The sequence below is a fragment of the Aspergillus eucalypticola genome (genome assembly GCF_003184535.1).
Source record: "Aspergillus eucalypticola CBS 122712 chromosome Unknown BO83scaffold_7, whole genome shotgun sequence".
NCBI classification, from domain to species: Eukaryota; Fungi; Ascomycota; class Eurotiomycetes; order Eurotiales; family Aspergillaceae; genus Aspergillus; species Aspergillus eucalypticola.
The window spans coordinates 903,349-917,496 of record NW_020290281.1 but is presented as its reverse complement, the minus strand read 5'-3'; the positions used below and the strand labels follow the sequence as shown (position 1 = coordinate 917,496).

The 14,148-nt window shown below is 47.4% G+C and overlaps 7 protein-coding genes across 7 annotated transcripts; 3 read left to right on the top strand and 4 right to left on the bottom strand.

Annotated features, from left to right (window-relative positions):
* Positions 1-238: 238 nt before the first annotated feature.
* BO83DRAFT_334364 (putative phthalate transporter) lies at positions 239-2,151 on the bottom strand (the record flags this gene model as incomplete). The annotated part of the gene is made up of 9 exons (XM_025528375.1): positions 239-362; positions 447-908; positions 958-1,175; positions 1,223-1,368; positions 1,415-1,462; positions 1,515-1,584; positions 1,646-1,774; positions 1,823-1,862; positions 1,931-2,151. The coding sequence occupies 9 exons, from the start codon at positions 2,146-2,148 to the stop codon at positions 239-241; spliced, it is 1,455 nt and encodes a 484-aa protein (XP_025390274.1).
* A 1,083-nt stretch (positions 2,152-3,234) lies between these two features.
* Positions 3,235-4,155, bottom strand: BO83DRAFT_387083 (Zn(II)2Cys6 transcription factor; the record flags this gene model as incomplete). Its single annotated transcript, XM_025532697.1, has 4 exons — positions 3,235-3,477; positions 3,529-3,889; positions 3,923-4,005; positions 4,084-4,155. 4 exons carry the CDS (start codon positions 4,153-4,155, stop codon positions 3,235-3,237), a joined length of 759 nt encoding a protein of 252 aa, XP_025390273.1.
* A 396-nt stretch (positions 4,156-4,551) lies between these two features.
* On the bottom strand, positions 4,552-6,072 carry BO83DRAFT_308319 (kinase-like protein; the record flags this gene model as incomplete). The annotated part of the gene is made up of 5 exons (XM_025527363.1): positions 4,552-4,751; positions 4,809-4,968; positions 5,031-5,326; positions 5,389-5,708; positions 5,759-6,072. 5 exons carry the CDS (start codon positions 6,070-6,072, stop codon positions 4,552-4,554), a joined length of 1,290 nt encoding a protein of 429 aa, XP_025390272.1.
* Positions 6,073-7,105: 1,033 nt separating this feature from the next.
* Positions 7,106-8,208, bottom strand: BO83DRAFT_397307 (amidohydrolase family protein; the record flags this gene model as incomplete). Its single annotated transcript, XM_025533183.1, has 2 exons — positions 7,106-8,040; positions 8,094-8,208. 2 exons carry the CDS (start codon positions 8,206-8,208, stop codon positions 7,106-7,108), a joined length of 1,050 nt encoding a protein of 349 aa, XP_025390271.1.
* A 349-nt stretch (positions 8,209-8,557) lies between these two features.
* BO83DRAFT_397306 (cytochrome P450) lies at positions 8,558-10,343 on the top strand (the record flags this gene model as incomplete). The annotated part of the gene is made up of 7 exons (XM_025533182.1): positions 8,558-8,806; positions 8,858-9,280; positions 9,304-9,354; positions 9,382-9,408; positions 9,437-9,574; positions 9,615-9,933; positions 10,261-10,343. The coding sequence occupies 7 exons, from the start codon at positions 8,558-8,560 to the stop codon at positions 10,341-10,343; spliced, it is 1,290 nt and encodes a 429-aa protein (XP_025390270.1).
* A 97-nt stretch (positions 10,344-10,440) lies between these two features.
* Positions 10,441-11,045, top strand: BO83DRAFT_435942 (fungal specific transcription factor domain-containing protein; the record flags this gene model as incomplete). The annotated part of the gene is made up of 2 exons (XM_025535923.1): positions 10,441-10,522; positions 10,587-11,045. 2 exons carry the CDS (start codon positions 10,441-10,443, stop codon positions 10,988-10,990), a joined length of 486 nt encoding a protein of 161 aa, XP_025390269.1. The 3' UTR covers positions 10,991-11,045.
* A 364-nt stretch (positions 11,046-11,409) lies between these two features.
* On the top strand, positions 11,410-13,857 carry BO83DRAFT_357313 (flavin-containing monooxygenase). Its single transcript, XM_025529245.1, has 7 exons — positions 11,410-11,781; positions 11,833-12,234; positions 12,294-12,628; positions 12,710-13,050; positions 13,119-13,266; positions 13,321-13,425; positions 13,515-13,857. The coding sequence occupies exons 1-7, from the start codon at positions 11,607-11,609 to the stop codon at positions 13,674-13,676; spliced, it is 1,668 nt and encodes a 555-aa protein (XP_025390268.1). The 5' UTR covers positions 11,410-11,606; the 3' UTR covers positions 13,677-13,857.
* The last annotated feature ends 291 nt before the right edge of the window (positions 13,858-14,148 follow it).

The window sequence follows — 14,148 nt, the reverse complement described above, 5'->3', positions numbered from 1 at the left end:
TATGCAAGAGTACCGATGGTAGCGTGCAGCTCCCGATCTAGAACACTAACACCCCGGCTGCTTTCCCGACGGGCAAATCCATTGCGCTCCACATCATTGGCTATCTCCAGTATTTGACGGCACAAACATCAACGGAATACTAGTAGTAAGTATGTAATTCCATATCCCCATCCCGACAGAGATACCAGCCCAAATCCACACGATACCAAATCAAATATAAAAACCCTACTTTCCCTTCCTAGATAGTATACCGGAAATCGGCGGACCCCTCGATAACACGCTCTCCCCGATCGGCTTGCTTGTTCGCGTATCGGAACCACACACTCAGAGCAGCCACCGTGATCATCGTAACAAGGTTGCACCTGTATCACGCTTAGCTTAGTGCAACCAAAAAAACGCACCCAAATTCATAATAATGATAAAAGTTAAAGAGACAGGAAACTCACGCAATAGTTGTCCATATCCCCGGTCTATATTCCGGCGCATCTTTCGACTGAAACACCAAACTACTGAGGATGCCACCAATGGCTCCAACTCCAATTAGCGTCGCGCTGCAGAACGCGCGCGTCCACTGGCCCCGGATATTGTTGGCTTGATAGGCCATGACAGCGGGGATATTGGAATTCGCCCCCGCGACCACTAGGAATACTCCCACGTATCGCGCTGCATTGCCTTTAGCAAATCCCATTAGCGGAAGGCCGATGATGCCGACTACGGCGTTGAACGCCACGATTGGTCCCCGTATACGATACCGATCGCTTACCCAGGCTGTTGTATACATCACGATGCCCGCGAAGCCGTAGGGAGGTGCGACTAGACATTGTGCGGCGCCCGTGCTGAAGCCCATTCCGTCTTGGAGGATGATGGGGAGGAAATACGCGATGGCGTATGCCCCGGTTGTACTGCATCTGCTTGTTGTCAGATCTTAACAGGAGTAGTGGCGTGAAGAGAACTAACAGGCAAATCAACGCGAAACCCCATATCTTCAGTTCAAGAGCAGGGGTAAAGAATCGCTTGAAGGTAAAGGGCTCTCCATTTCCATCGGCACGGTCTCGGTTGATGCGTCGGACGATGAATGCACTCTCCCTCTCATTCAGGAACTTCCAGGACTTGTGTGCCTTTTCGGGAAAGTCAACCATGAAGACAAAGGTCAACAGTCCAATGACGCCCGTAATCTAGGGATCATTAACACAATGTCTCCCTGTTCGGATCAAAAACATACCACGCCCTCCATTATGAATATCCATCTCCACCCTGAGATGCCCTGAATGCCTCCCATTTGCATCAGACCGAAGGCCAGTACCCCCGCTAGTGCTGATGCTACACAGCCGATGAGGTAAAAGACCGAGTATCGTTTTTGGATGTCATCTGTGTTGTTAGTCAGAAAAAATGGGTGTTGGTCTGCGTAACTTACATCGGACATACCAACTCGAGAGGAGGTAAACGCAGCCGGGAAAGTAACCTATGAGAGGTCAATTGGGCCAAATGATGGTGTTACACCAAGTCGCACTCACCTGCTTCCAACGCACCAAGGAGCACACGGATTGCGACCATTTGCTTCCAGTCCTTGACGAAGCCCATTCCCTGAAGCAGCCATCATCAGACCTTAACACTAGGGACAATTGAGGGAATGAAGTCAACGTACAACAAGTATTGCTCCCCACGATATGACCAGCGTTCCTAGAAACAAAGTCGGGCCTACTTTCCGGATGATGACCGTCATCGGAGGCTGGAAGACAACGTAAGGTATGAAGAAAACGAGAATCACGACAGACTAGACCTCATCAGAATATGCATCCTCAAATAACAGAGTAGAACTCACATAGCGAGTCCCAACTCCAAGCTGCAAGTCCTTCGTCATACTGGCCTCGAGTCAACGACCGATCCAACACAACATAGTTTATTCATCAACCAAATTCAAGAAACTTACCCAGCAACCGCAGCCATACTAAGATTTGTCTTATCCATAAGCGAAATGCAATACGCCAGCCCAGCCATAGTCACCAGTCGACGATCAATCCGATGGATGATCTTGCGTTGCTCTGCAGGCGTAAATTCCTCATCGTAGTCCACATCATCAACCCCAGACTTATCGATATCCTCGATTTTCTCGACACTGGGTGGTTTCTCAATGTCCTTAGACGTCATGATGGCTCACTTTCAGCTATGTCAAATCGAATCCGAAAATATATCAGGTAGATTGAACCAAAAGAAAACCGAAGCAGGCTGCAACCATATATCAATAACCGCCCCCGGCCCCCCAACAACGCAACGCAAATCGCCGCGCTTGACCCCCGCGATGCGTGGCAAGCCACATTGCTCACACACCAGCTCAGCTGATAGCATGCGGTATTTGCTCAATGGTTACCAAACATCAGAAATACGAGTCTAGATTGGACCAACGTCGACGCAATGATGTATAGCACTACGCGTTCTCCACAATTTCCCCAGGTTTACGGATTTTAAGGCCGATGCGGGGAGCAGCGATGATCGAATGCGGGGGAGATAATTATCAGCCACTTTTTAAGGCTGCAGTCTATTGGGTGGACCATCTCCAGGTATAATTCTGGCGAACCTATCGAGGAGGTCAATCGGGTTGTTGTTCTGGTCGGGCCGAGATAGGCCCGCTTGTAGCTTTTAGGGGCTACCATCCGTGATCGTTAATGTCTACATAAGGAGGAGGCAAGCCTTGAAAGTATTTATAGATAAAAGAAGATGGGAAATTGAGTCATCTACCGTTATACAGAGAGCATTTCTAGTGATTGAACATCCCACGATGCAACAGAATAGTACGACCTTGGCGACGCAAATAATCTGGCCCGATTGGCAAGAATATATCTTTTGCGCACGAAACGGTGATAGAGGTCAAGAAAAGCCATCTAACAACTACTATACGAGCTAGGCAACATTCTTATCCAATTTAACCGACCAGCCCTACGGTATATTCCCTCCATTCCTGGAAGCATATGTCCCAGGCCTGCTCGGAACGTCTCCAGACGGATAAGCGCAAACCTAAGTATCCCCGCCACCAGGCCAAGTTTCTTTGTCTCTGTTCCCTAGCACTCCCGAATCCTGTCATATTTGCGTACGGGCTTCCACCTCGCGATGGCATTCGATGATATGCTCGGCCCGGTTTCGCAACTCCCCGGGCCGAGCTTAAGTTTGACCTATATCTAGGTTCCCAGCGGCCCGAATATAGAAATGCTAGTACTCCGTGTACTTCTGGTATCAGGCTCATTTCGTTGAAACTCGTGGGGCCTTGATCTCTTCGAACAGGAGAGCCTGGGCCTTTTGGGATAAACCATCACCTGCAGTACTCGAACCATTAGGGACAGTGCGGACCTTAGGATCATCAGAGTATCTCGCTGCCAAGGCTAGCATGGAGTGAAGAAGCAACGGAGCACAGTATCCATCATCCAATCGAGCTTCCAGACTCCTGAGAAACACTTTTTGATAAACCAAATTCTGCCAAGGGTTCTGCCAATTTCAGTAAATATCAAGGAGTTCTTCTCGGATTTCGGGATCTACATCAATTGGCTGTAATGGCGGGTTTGGGTTTTGGCGAAAGGTAAAGGGCTTTGCTCCCTGTCGTTCCATAAAGCTGAGATTGCTGCGCGAGCCAAAGTACCGCGGCTGGTCGCCTTCTTCAATGCTTAGGCCCCCAAGGACATCGGTGATATCATCAATAGGGTCTAGGTATTGAGACTGAGCCCCGGAAATATCTTTATTTCCCACTTTGTCATCCTGACTCTGCAACTGGTGAGTTATCTCACTAATAATGCCTCTTCCTTGGGGCTGATAATGTGCTAATTGTAACTCTAAAAAAATACGAGCATTCAGAGCTTGTATGTGCTGCTTGGTTGGTGGCCTTGTTCGTGTCAACGACCGACTAACAAGCAAAGTAACCGATTAGTATGCTTACTTGCGTTTCTCCTTATCATATTTATACTCGCAGTTTTCCGCGTAGCTCAAGCATCCAGCACAAGATGGTTTGGCACCATCACACTAACTCAATATCGGAACGTTAAGGCTCATAATTTTGGTACCATTCGATGATAATTAATTACCAACGAGTTCTCTTACATTGATTCGTTTCCTTCGGCAAACTTTCACAAGCGACAGCCACCCTTCTACAATAGTTTGTGATTGGGGCATGATGATTTCCTAAATGATGTATGTAACCAAAAGTGATGTTCAGTAATGTGGTAGCCAGTATCGGTAGCAAGCGGGTGCGACGGCATCTCTTTTCTCCTGACCAACGCGGTGCTCATCTTGATCTGGCTGTGGAATACCCGCTTTCCATCAGCAACCGTGGGTTTTCCTATTAGTACGCAGTGATATCCTACATAAAACTTAATATATTGATGATTTGCAAACTGGTAAACAGAGCACCGAACAAGATGCCGCAATATATTTCTCCATCAGCCCATCATAAAGCGGGGTTGGTAGTATAGTATCATGTCAGGTTGATTGTAGTGATCAGTGCCTTGGAGTAAAACATTTAGTTTCGATTAGTAAACATACATAAGTTACCTAAATTGGGCCCCCAACTTATTGGTCTCTTTTTGCCATAATCGGCTGCATTAGAAAATCATCATACGCAAGCTCTTCTGCTGTCGGACGTTCTTCCGGAAGCCATCGAAATATCCTGCGCAAGAAGTTTAGAAAAAGAACTTTGTCCTCCCCAGAAAAATGCAGCTCCCTGAGCTCAAAAGTTTGCTCTGGTATACATATAGAGCCTTTCCAATTGCCTAAGGCCACTATTAGCAAGAGCACCGATAGTAGTTAATCAATACCAAGAGACATACCTTCTGCATCCCAGAATAGGTCGCATCGCTTACTCCTCATTAGGAATTCCTGGGGTGGAGGGCCCATTAGAGATACCATCTCAGCCAGATGCTGCTCATCGCTGAGGGTTCTGTTTTCTTTGGCGAAGAAGAGATGATGGCTCTCTGCAAGATCCCAAACCTTTTCTTTACATTAGCTAGCGTACTTACTCCAGTTTTCTTAGTGTCATATATAGCACATACCATGTTGCCAATTGACCAAATATCAACCTTGTAATCCCATTCCATACCCAGAATGACTTCTGGCGCGCGATAGATTCCCGGCATGATATCACCATAGTACTTTTCTTTTCCGAATCTAGCTTCACCTAGATCGGAGACCACAGGAAGACCTGAACAGACAGGCATGGGGCGGGAGTAGTGAATACTCCGATCGCTCAGAACCTTTCTGGCAATCGGCCGTTTTAATTCATCTTCCTCTATCTTGGATAGGATAGAGCTATCTCTCACTCCTTGAAGTATATTGTTCGGCGAAATATCTGCGTTCATCAGCTCACGTTGTCTACAGCTATCATCCTGCCGCTTATTATTGTAGCCTTACCGGTATGAACAGCACCGCTTTCATGCATAGACGATAATGCTATCAATATAAGCTGGGTGCTTCTTTGGATGAGGTCCTTCGAGAACCTTTGATCAGGAAGCAAATCTTGAAACTCAGTGAAACTCATTCCAAGAGGCTGGTATATCAGGCAGACAAATAATCTCCCTTCTGGCCCAACAACATCAAAGGAGTCAAGGACCAAGCGGAGCATCCTTTTTCTGGTTTCACTGACGGATTGCTCCAAGTGTTTTGAGATGGCTATTTCCCGATCAGAGCTTTCGCTCTTTGCACACAGTTTGAGGGTATAGTAATTCCCCTCCCTATAAGCAATTAGAAACATGACCATGCACTGATTTAAGGAAAGCGTTACCGAAGATCTCGGCAAAGCCAAACAGTAGAAGAAGTGCCATATCCAAGCTTTGAAACCACTTGGTATCTGAAACCGAAAACTTCCCCAATGGAAACGGGATAGTAATTCTCCGGCTTATAAAATGGTAAAGTCTCTTCCTCAATCTTATCCAGGGGATCTAAGGTTACATAGCCCGAAGTAGGGAACTGTCGTGGAGGAAGCCCTTGTGAAGTCACTGTTCTGATGAGAGAAAAAGGGAAACGAGGGATACAAGATTGTGACGCATGACTCAAGCATGGCAATAAATTCCTGAGGTTACAACGCAGTTTCAACATAATTGGGGAGTTGGGGTTCATGTTTGCAGAGAGATGGGTTGTCTCTCTCTTGACTTCGAAAACAAGGGGGCGGCGACTGCTGCAGCAGGGCGGTAAGCATATTATGCAAGACAAGCTACCATCGATAGTCATTCTATTTCTATAGTCATCACTGCTCCCGAGGCATCCTTTTAGTCTTCCCAAGTCTCTATAAGCTCAAATCTCCCTTAGTGTCCGAAGTGCAACACGAAATATGAAGATTTTTTATACACTTTATGATCCGATTGTTCACTCCATACGTGCGAAATCAAGATTAGCTCAAACAGTAGTCAACCTAGGCACGAAGCATACTTATCTTCAAGCCCCCTTGAGTAATGGCTTTGATGAATCGCCAAATTTCAACTTTCTTTTTACTAGCATTGGGCAGCCCAGCAACGTTGACCATTCTTTGATATGTTACCACCAACTCAACCAAAATAAGCCAATTCAGGAGATTCGTGACCACATTATGCACCAAATCCGAGGCATCCTTTCTGAGGCTCTTCGGGAAGTGGTTTCAGAATCGTCTTCATGAATATCATGCGCATAATGATATGTTGGGACACATGTCTCTCCGTCGCGTGGCTGATTAGACGCGATATAAGTTAGGGCTTCGTCATGTTACTAAGCGGTTTATTGCAATCAATATTTACTGGGGAAAACACATTCATTCATGGTCGACCTCAATGACACGGACTACAACTATCAGACTACTCATGAACGCAAGGCATTTATATACTTGTCTATGTTTTTCGCCTATGGGAAGGAAACCAAAATGTCCAGAATGTAACAACTGGATGCGCCAGTTTCTGAGACTATCCGGATCATGCACAATGGCCATGGTCAAGACCCTCTTCGTTCGTATGATGGCTACTATGACCAGAATAGCCAATACATCGACCTAAGTAGCCATGAATGTTGTAAATCAGGGATTCAACTCTACTACTTGATCATAAAGAGTTATCTAAATCTGACAGACAAGAGCAAAACATATAACAATCAATTAAGCCATTAACTACATAGCCGGGCCAGTCCTGTTCGCCAAACGCGGGAAGAGTTTCCAGGCATTCTCGGAATTGATCATGTCCCACAACTCCTGATTCATCTGATAGTTCTCCAGCTCCTCCAAAAACGCTGGGTATGCAGTGATCGGTGCATATGGGAAATCGCTTCCATACAAGATGCGGTCGTGTGGAACCATCTTCAACAGCATATCCAGAACCTGCGGCGACGAACTCAACGCCAGATCAAAGTAGAAGCTGCGGAATGCTTCCATTGCCTTGTCATGAGTTGTTCCTATGCGGTATGAGACTGCAATGTCTGGTGCCTTCTTCATGGGTGTCATGACCCGGGAGATGAGATACGGCAAGGCCCCGCCTGCGTGCGACAGGATGACTTTACAGTTCGGATACTTCTGTCTGGTTCCGCTGCTGATCATGTTCATTGCTGTGCGAGTCGTCTCGTGAGGATAGTCGATAGCCGGCTGGGGTAGCTTCGGGTTGACGGGGTGAATATCGACAGGGTGGGTGGGATGGAAGAAGACGACACAGCCTCGTCTGTTGAATTCAGCCCAGATGGGTTCAACGTCCTTGTGGCCGAGATAGGTGTTGGAAGGACCATAGCGTGTGAACAGAGTGACGCCATCAGCATGCAGGGTGTCTAGTCCATAAGCAATCTCTGCGAGCGCGTCCTCGGTATCAAGTATATCGGGCAGAGATACGAAAAAAGCGAAGTGGTCAGAGTTTTTATCCCGCAGGTCTGCCGCGTCTTCATTCATTCTTCGGACCAGTTGAGCGCGTGATTGACGCTCTGGGGCAATGCATGCCCCTGGAGCTGTCACCGAAAGCACTGCAGTCTTCACACCAATTCGCTTTATCAGCAGCTTAGATGCTATAGCGTTCCAGCTGGGAGTGGGCCAGCCACTAGGGTCGCCCCCTTGTTCTTCCACAGCTGTAATTAGGTTAGCAGAGAGGTATCATGAAATCCGAGCGAGTGACCGTTACCTCGTGCATAGAAAGGTGGAACGAAATGATGGTGAGTATCAATCTTGTTCACTGGCGGCGTATGGCTCCATCCAACGGCTTTGTCCCGGAGCCAGTCGAGAACGTGCTCACCCATGATGCCACAGAAGCTAGGCTGGAACAAAAATATGGTCAGAATGAGTATGATAAGAGTCAAAGTAGAAGACATCGGAAGCAATCGTTCCACGAAACACTCTGCGCCCCCGCTACCTTACAAAAAGACCATGTGGAAATCGGGACGGACCCGGAGGCGCGTCACTACATCGGGTTCTTTCCGAACTTCATCATCACAGTGCCGGATCTTCCGTAGCAGAAGCCAAAATGTGGCCAGGATGAAGATGGACGAAGCAGCAAAATTCGACATTGGAATTAAAAGTGGATGAGTCTTGCATGAATTCAAAAATTCGATATCCCTCCATTCTGTTGACAAACTTACGCACGGCGCCATGAGCAATTCACTCCACGCCCAGATCTCCGGGCTCGCCAAAGAAAATCCACTCTCGGCAACTCTCGTGACTATAGCAGCTTTTCTAGCAACAATATTCAGCGTCGTTCAAGAGATTTTTGCTCCGGTTGGAAAACGCAGACCTCTCCATGGAAAGAGATGGAAGCTCCCTCCTGGCCCTCAAGGAATACCCATATTTGGAAGCCTGTTAGACGTTCGCAAGATTCGCGATGCCCAAGATCAAATAATAGTGTGTGGGATTCCCAATGCTTATTATTTATAGAGAACTGATTGAACATAGAACAATGAACTCGCGAAATATAAGGAGATGACTACTCTGCACCTCGGATCAAAAACGTGGATTTTGCTCAATAGCAAGCGCGTGATCTCGGAAATTATCGCAAAACGCGGTACGCTCACGAACGGCCGAAGCCCTATGCCCGTTGCCAGTGGCATTGTTAGCCGCAACGGGCGCTCTCTTCTGCTTCCTCCCTCAGGATGGACCGAGAAGCGACGAGTAATGCACTCGCTGCTCAGTGGCACAGCGCTAAAGCAGTATGCATCATGGCAGGAACTGGAAAGTCCCCAACTGCTTGCTGAATATCTGTTCCAACCGGAGAGATGGTACCGTCATCACTATCGGTATGCAAACTCCGTAGTCCACCGCATTGCGCTCGGGGAGCGGCTGGTCAAATCAGGTAAAGAGCTTGAGGACGTACAGAATGTTGTTACCTATCTCGTGGGCAGCATCGATCAGGCCTGATCGACTGGTTTCCCGAACTTGATCGTCTCCCCCGCGTTTTGCAGCCATGGAGGAAGCACTAGGAGAAGGTCGGTGATTGGAACGAGGAGGTCTACAATGATTCCAGTTAGAGAGTAGGTAGAGCAAGGAACAGCCCCTCCATCATGGGTTCGCGACGTTCTTTTGCACCCGGACACCAAGTTTACTGGGGACGATCAGGAAGCCATGTATGTTGCTCTGCAGCTTCTGGAGGCTGGATCCGATACGACCCGAGAAGTATTGAACATTCGCTCTGGCAGCTCTTTGCTATCCGAAGGTTTTCCAAAAGGCCAGGGAAGAGGTCGACCGATTGTGTGGTAATGATGGGAGTCTACGTCTGCCAGGGATCGACGACCTTGAAAATTTGCCCTACATTTGCGCCTTGATCAAGGATATCCTGCGGCGGAGACCCATTTTCTTTCTGACCCCTGATCATGTGCTTACCTCGGATATGGAGTTTGAGGGCTACCACTTTCCGGCAGGGGTTGGCTTCGTAATCAACGAGGTACCAGTATGCAACGAATGCGAGGACCCAGAGGAATTCAGGCCAGAGCGGTGGCTGGATGGACATAAAACTGACGCTGTACATGGTCTGTGTGAGGCTATCAAGCTCTACAACATCCTAGACAGAATCCTATCCGATGTTTACTACGCTTGGTGTGGTCGGACACGCCAGGATAGATAACAGGCGTCAACGAAGAGCCTGGGAGGCTTGGACCCAATCCTTGAAATCGAGAAAGAATTGACTTTGTTCGAGGCTAATTTACCTTCATTCCTTAAGTGGGACCCGGACACGCCGGAACTCCATTCAGATGGAAGACTGAATCAGCCAATTTCCCACCAAAAGAACGTTCTCCATGCGAGGTGCGCTTCTCGTAAGTACTATCTCTATATATGTAGCTATTACTCACCTACATGTATAGATACTTGCATCTTCACCTGCTCCTACACCGCCCGCTATTTACTCAGCTCTACTAGGAAAGAGTACGCAAGCGCGATTCTGTAGGTTGAATTGGCGTTAGAGAAGAATGGACAGCCTACAGTTCACAACCCGGAGCGCTCTGTACTTGTATACTGCTAATAGATCCGCCACTGCTTGCGTAATGGCAGCCATTGACCTGACGCACCTAGTTCACGAGACATACCACACAAATGCTACCGATGCATGGTGGTATAACGGGTTCTGTATGCCACCCTCTCTTTCCATTTACCATCTACGTTTCCATTTGTACTGATATCCCGAGTTTAGACGTGTCAACAGCCGCCATAGTTCTCCTCATGTTCTTCTCCTCCCCTTCAATGCTTGACCCGTCTACCATGGATAAAGTCAGAATTGCGTGGAGAGAAGCTACGGGCGTTCTGGAGTCGATGGCCACAGTTAGACGCTCAGCGAACAACACGCTTCAGTTCCTCAAAGCTTTTTATCGGCAAGCAGTTCCTGCAGATGTACAACAAACAGAGAGTCAGACTGCTGGTACTGCTTCGCTACATTCAGATGACATAGCTCAACCTCACACTCCGTTTGATCACCCGGATCACGACTTGACTCAAGCTCCATTCTTTAATTGGGAGGATTATGCCGGAAGTATGGGACAGAGTCTGGATGATTTGGGATTCTTGACGAGGCTTTACTTTCCTGATTATTTACCTTGACACTGAAGGGCTTCTGTTAGCTTCCGTTAAGTGGATCGATCCATCCCTGGATGTGTCTGACAAATGTATTTCGCAGAAGGCAAGATGCACTTGAGGGTCATTTGTCTTTGGGTACTCTAAATTCTATTGAGCTGGAGTTGACTTGTAAAATAGTATGGAGCAGAACATCAATAGTCCTCGAGTAAAGGATTCAGTAAGATAAGTAATGCCCGGGTACATCTGTTGCAGCACTACGACATCCAATCAATACAATCGGAGCATGCATCACTCGCTACTTCTAGAAATGATCGTCCACCCCAAACGCTCACGATCCGGGTCTGACCCGAACTATGAATAGACTAATGCAGGCCTCTGTCACACGACCAATTTCATCACTAGCAGACCCCTTACGCCGCACTCCTCAATTCTTCCCCCTTTCCAAGGATGCCTCCGCACTCCGTCTTGCACATTTCATACTCTACCTCGGATTTTTCTATGCCTACGGGTCAGTTCCGGGTAGATCTGGACCCCATCCGGCGCGCTTGTTCCCAAAGGATTTATACTTAAATCTACGTGATATCAAGACGAGAACAACAGAGAAATACATGCATAGAATAAACCATACACTTTTCTCAACATGACAGCGAAGACCCCCGATATTCCGTCCTATAGCCAGATAGCTTGTATTGGTGCCGGCCTATCGGCCGTGGCTCTGGGAGCAACGCTGAAGAGATGGTACAACCTTGAAGACATCCGCTTCTTCGAACGACATCCTACAAACGGTGGAACGTGGTACATCAACACATATCCAGGTGTGTCCTTCCGTTCTCATTCTCTCTCCTTTCTCGGATGACACCGTACAGGATGTGGCTGCGATGTGGCTAGCGCATTGTATAGCTTTTCCTTTGCTCTGAACCCCAACTGGACTAGGCTTATGCCTTCGAACACGGAGATCAAAGAGTACGTTGACGAGGTGGTTGACACATACAATCTACGTCGAGCAATGACCTTTGGCACGGAAGTAGTCCGTAGTGTGTGGCGGGAAGATGCAAATCGCTGGATTTTATACCTACGCGAACTGGGAACGGGACGCGAATATACGCACGAGTGTCAGATCCTCTTTGCAGCAACTGGACTGCTTGTCGAGCCGCGACCATGTGATATCCCCGGTGCTGCAGACTTCGGGGGTAGAATGTTTCATTCGGCGCGGTGGGATCATGGCGTAGAACTCGAAGGGAAGAATGTCGTTGTGATTGGGAATGGCTGTATGCAACACCTGTTCATTTCTCAATGCCACCGAAGAAGCAGGCTAACCGCCCTTTAGGCACTGCTGCCCAGATTGTCCCAGCTCTGGTCAACGAGGGAAAGATCAAATCGCTCACACAGATCGTCCGAACAAAGCACTGGATATTTCCTGTCTCAAACTTCTCTTATCCTCGGCTTCTGCAATGGATCTTCCGCCACGTTCCTTTGGCCATGAAGCTGCACCGATTTCACATCTTCCTGCTCTTTGAGAATGATTTTCGCTTGTTTCCGATGACGAAGGGGGCAGCCAGACTTCGAGAGAAGCGGCGAATAACAGCAGAGAAATACATGCGAGAGACAGGTCCGCAAAAATACCACGATCTCCTGATTCCGGACTTTGATGTAGGATGCAAGGTATGGCTTTTTTTGGATTTTTTCTTTCTATACTTGATTTCAAGAAGCGTCGAAAAACTGCTAACTTCACGAACTAAAAAGAGACGGATCTTCGACCCTGGCTACCTCAAAAGCCTACATAGTGACAAAGTCCTACTAACAGATGCGAAAGTCGATAGAATTACTGTAAATGGCCTTGAGACTGATAAAGGCTTCATTCCGGCGGATGTGATTGTTCTCGCGACAGGCTTCAAGACTAACAAATTCATCCCATACATGGACGTGATCGGGCGAAACGGTGAGAGTGTATCGCAGCACTGGACCAAGTACGATGGCCCAGGTGCCTACAACTGCTCGGTTCTGAGTGGCTTTCCCAACTTTTTCATGCTCCTCGGCCCTAATGCTGCGAACGGACACACATCAGCCATGATGGCCGCTGAGAAGTAAGTTTAATATTCCAACGCTCACCACTTCCTGTTCCCTTTGCTTCGCATCTAATTATAAACACTAGCTCGATTAACTACGCTCTTCGCGTACTAAAGCCTGTTCTGGACGGTGATGCCTCATCAGTAGAGCTAAAACCCAAGGCCGAGCACGACTACGTTTACTGGGTGCAAGACGCACTGAATAAACGCGTTTATAACGCGGGCTGTGTATCAGTAAGTGGGATATGTATTTCAGTTAACTTCATAACCATCTAACTGAAGTTACAGTGGTACATAAATGACAAGAGATGGAACTCCATGTCTTATCCGTGGACCCAAGGTCACTACTGGTGGAGGAGTCTGTTTCCCACATGGTCCGATTGGCATATTAAAGTGAGTTGGGTCGTTGCTTTCTTTCCTTGCACTTTTATTCAATTTGATCGAATTAAACCAACAAGTATCATATCATTAACTGTCAGCAGAAAACTATAAAGCCATCGGGACGTAGATTCCCCAAGGTTTTATTCCTTGCTCTTTGTGTCGGAATCTTGGGGGTCGTTCGGCTTGGTTACATTGAAAACCTGCCTCCTGAAATTGTTAGAACCTACTTGGCCAGTGTACCATCCAGCATATTGGCTAAGTAATCTCCCAGGAATGATCTGGGAAGAAGGGAGCAGTGATTGATGTATCACATGTGTTGATGCAGTTTGTCCGGTTTTGGTTTCCTCTGAGCTGTTCATTATATTGCGTCTGTTCACGGCAACAGTTTTTGTTTCCCAGTATATATCAGCGTAATGTCAAAGAATGTCATTTATGAGTTCATCAACTTGATAGGTCATCTATACTTCGTTGTTCGTCTTTGGCGTCTCGAAGTTTCTACAATCTGAGAATTCAGTATACAGAAGCCCGTCAGCATTCTCCAATAGAAGGGGGCATCGGACCGAATTCCGTCGAAAAAGTTCTTCCTTGCTCTCAATGACATTGATAATATGGAATGCCTACGGAGAGTTCCGCATCAAGCGTGGAGGTCTCCGCTGATTCATCTGTTTATGACTAGGAGATTTTCAATTGAAAAACCGGCGCATAATCCTCGCATCGTGAGAGCCTGTAATATGA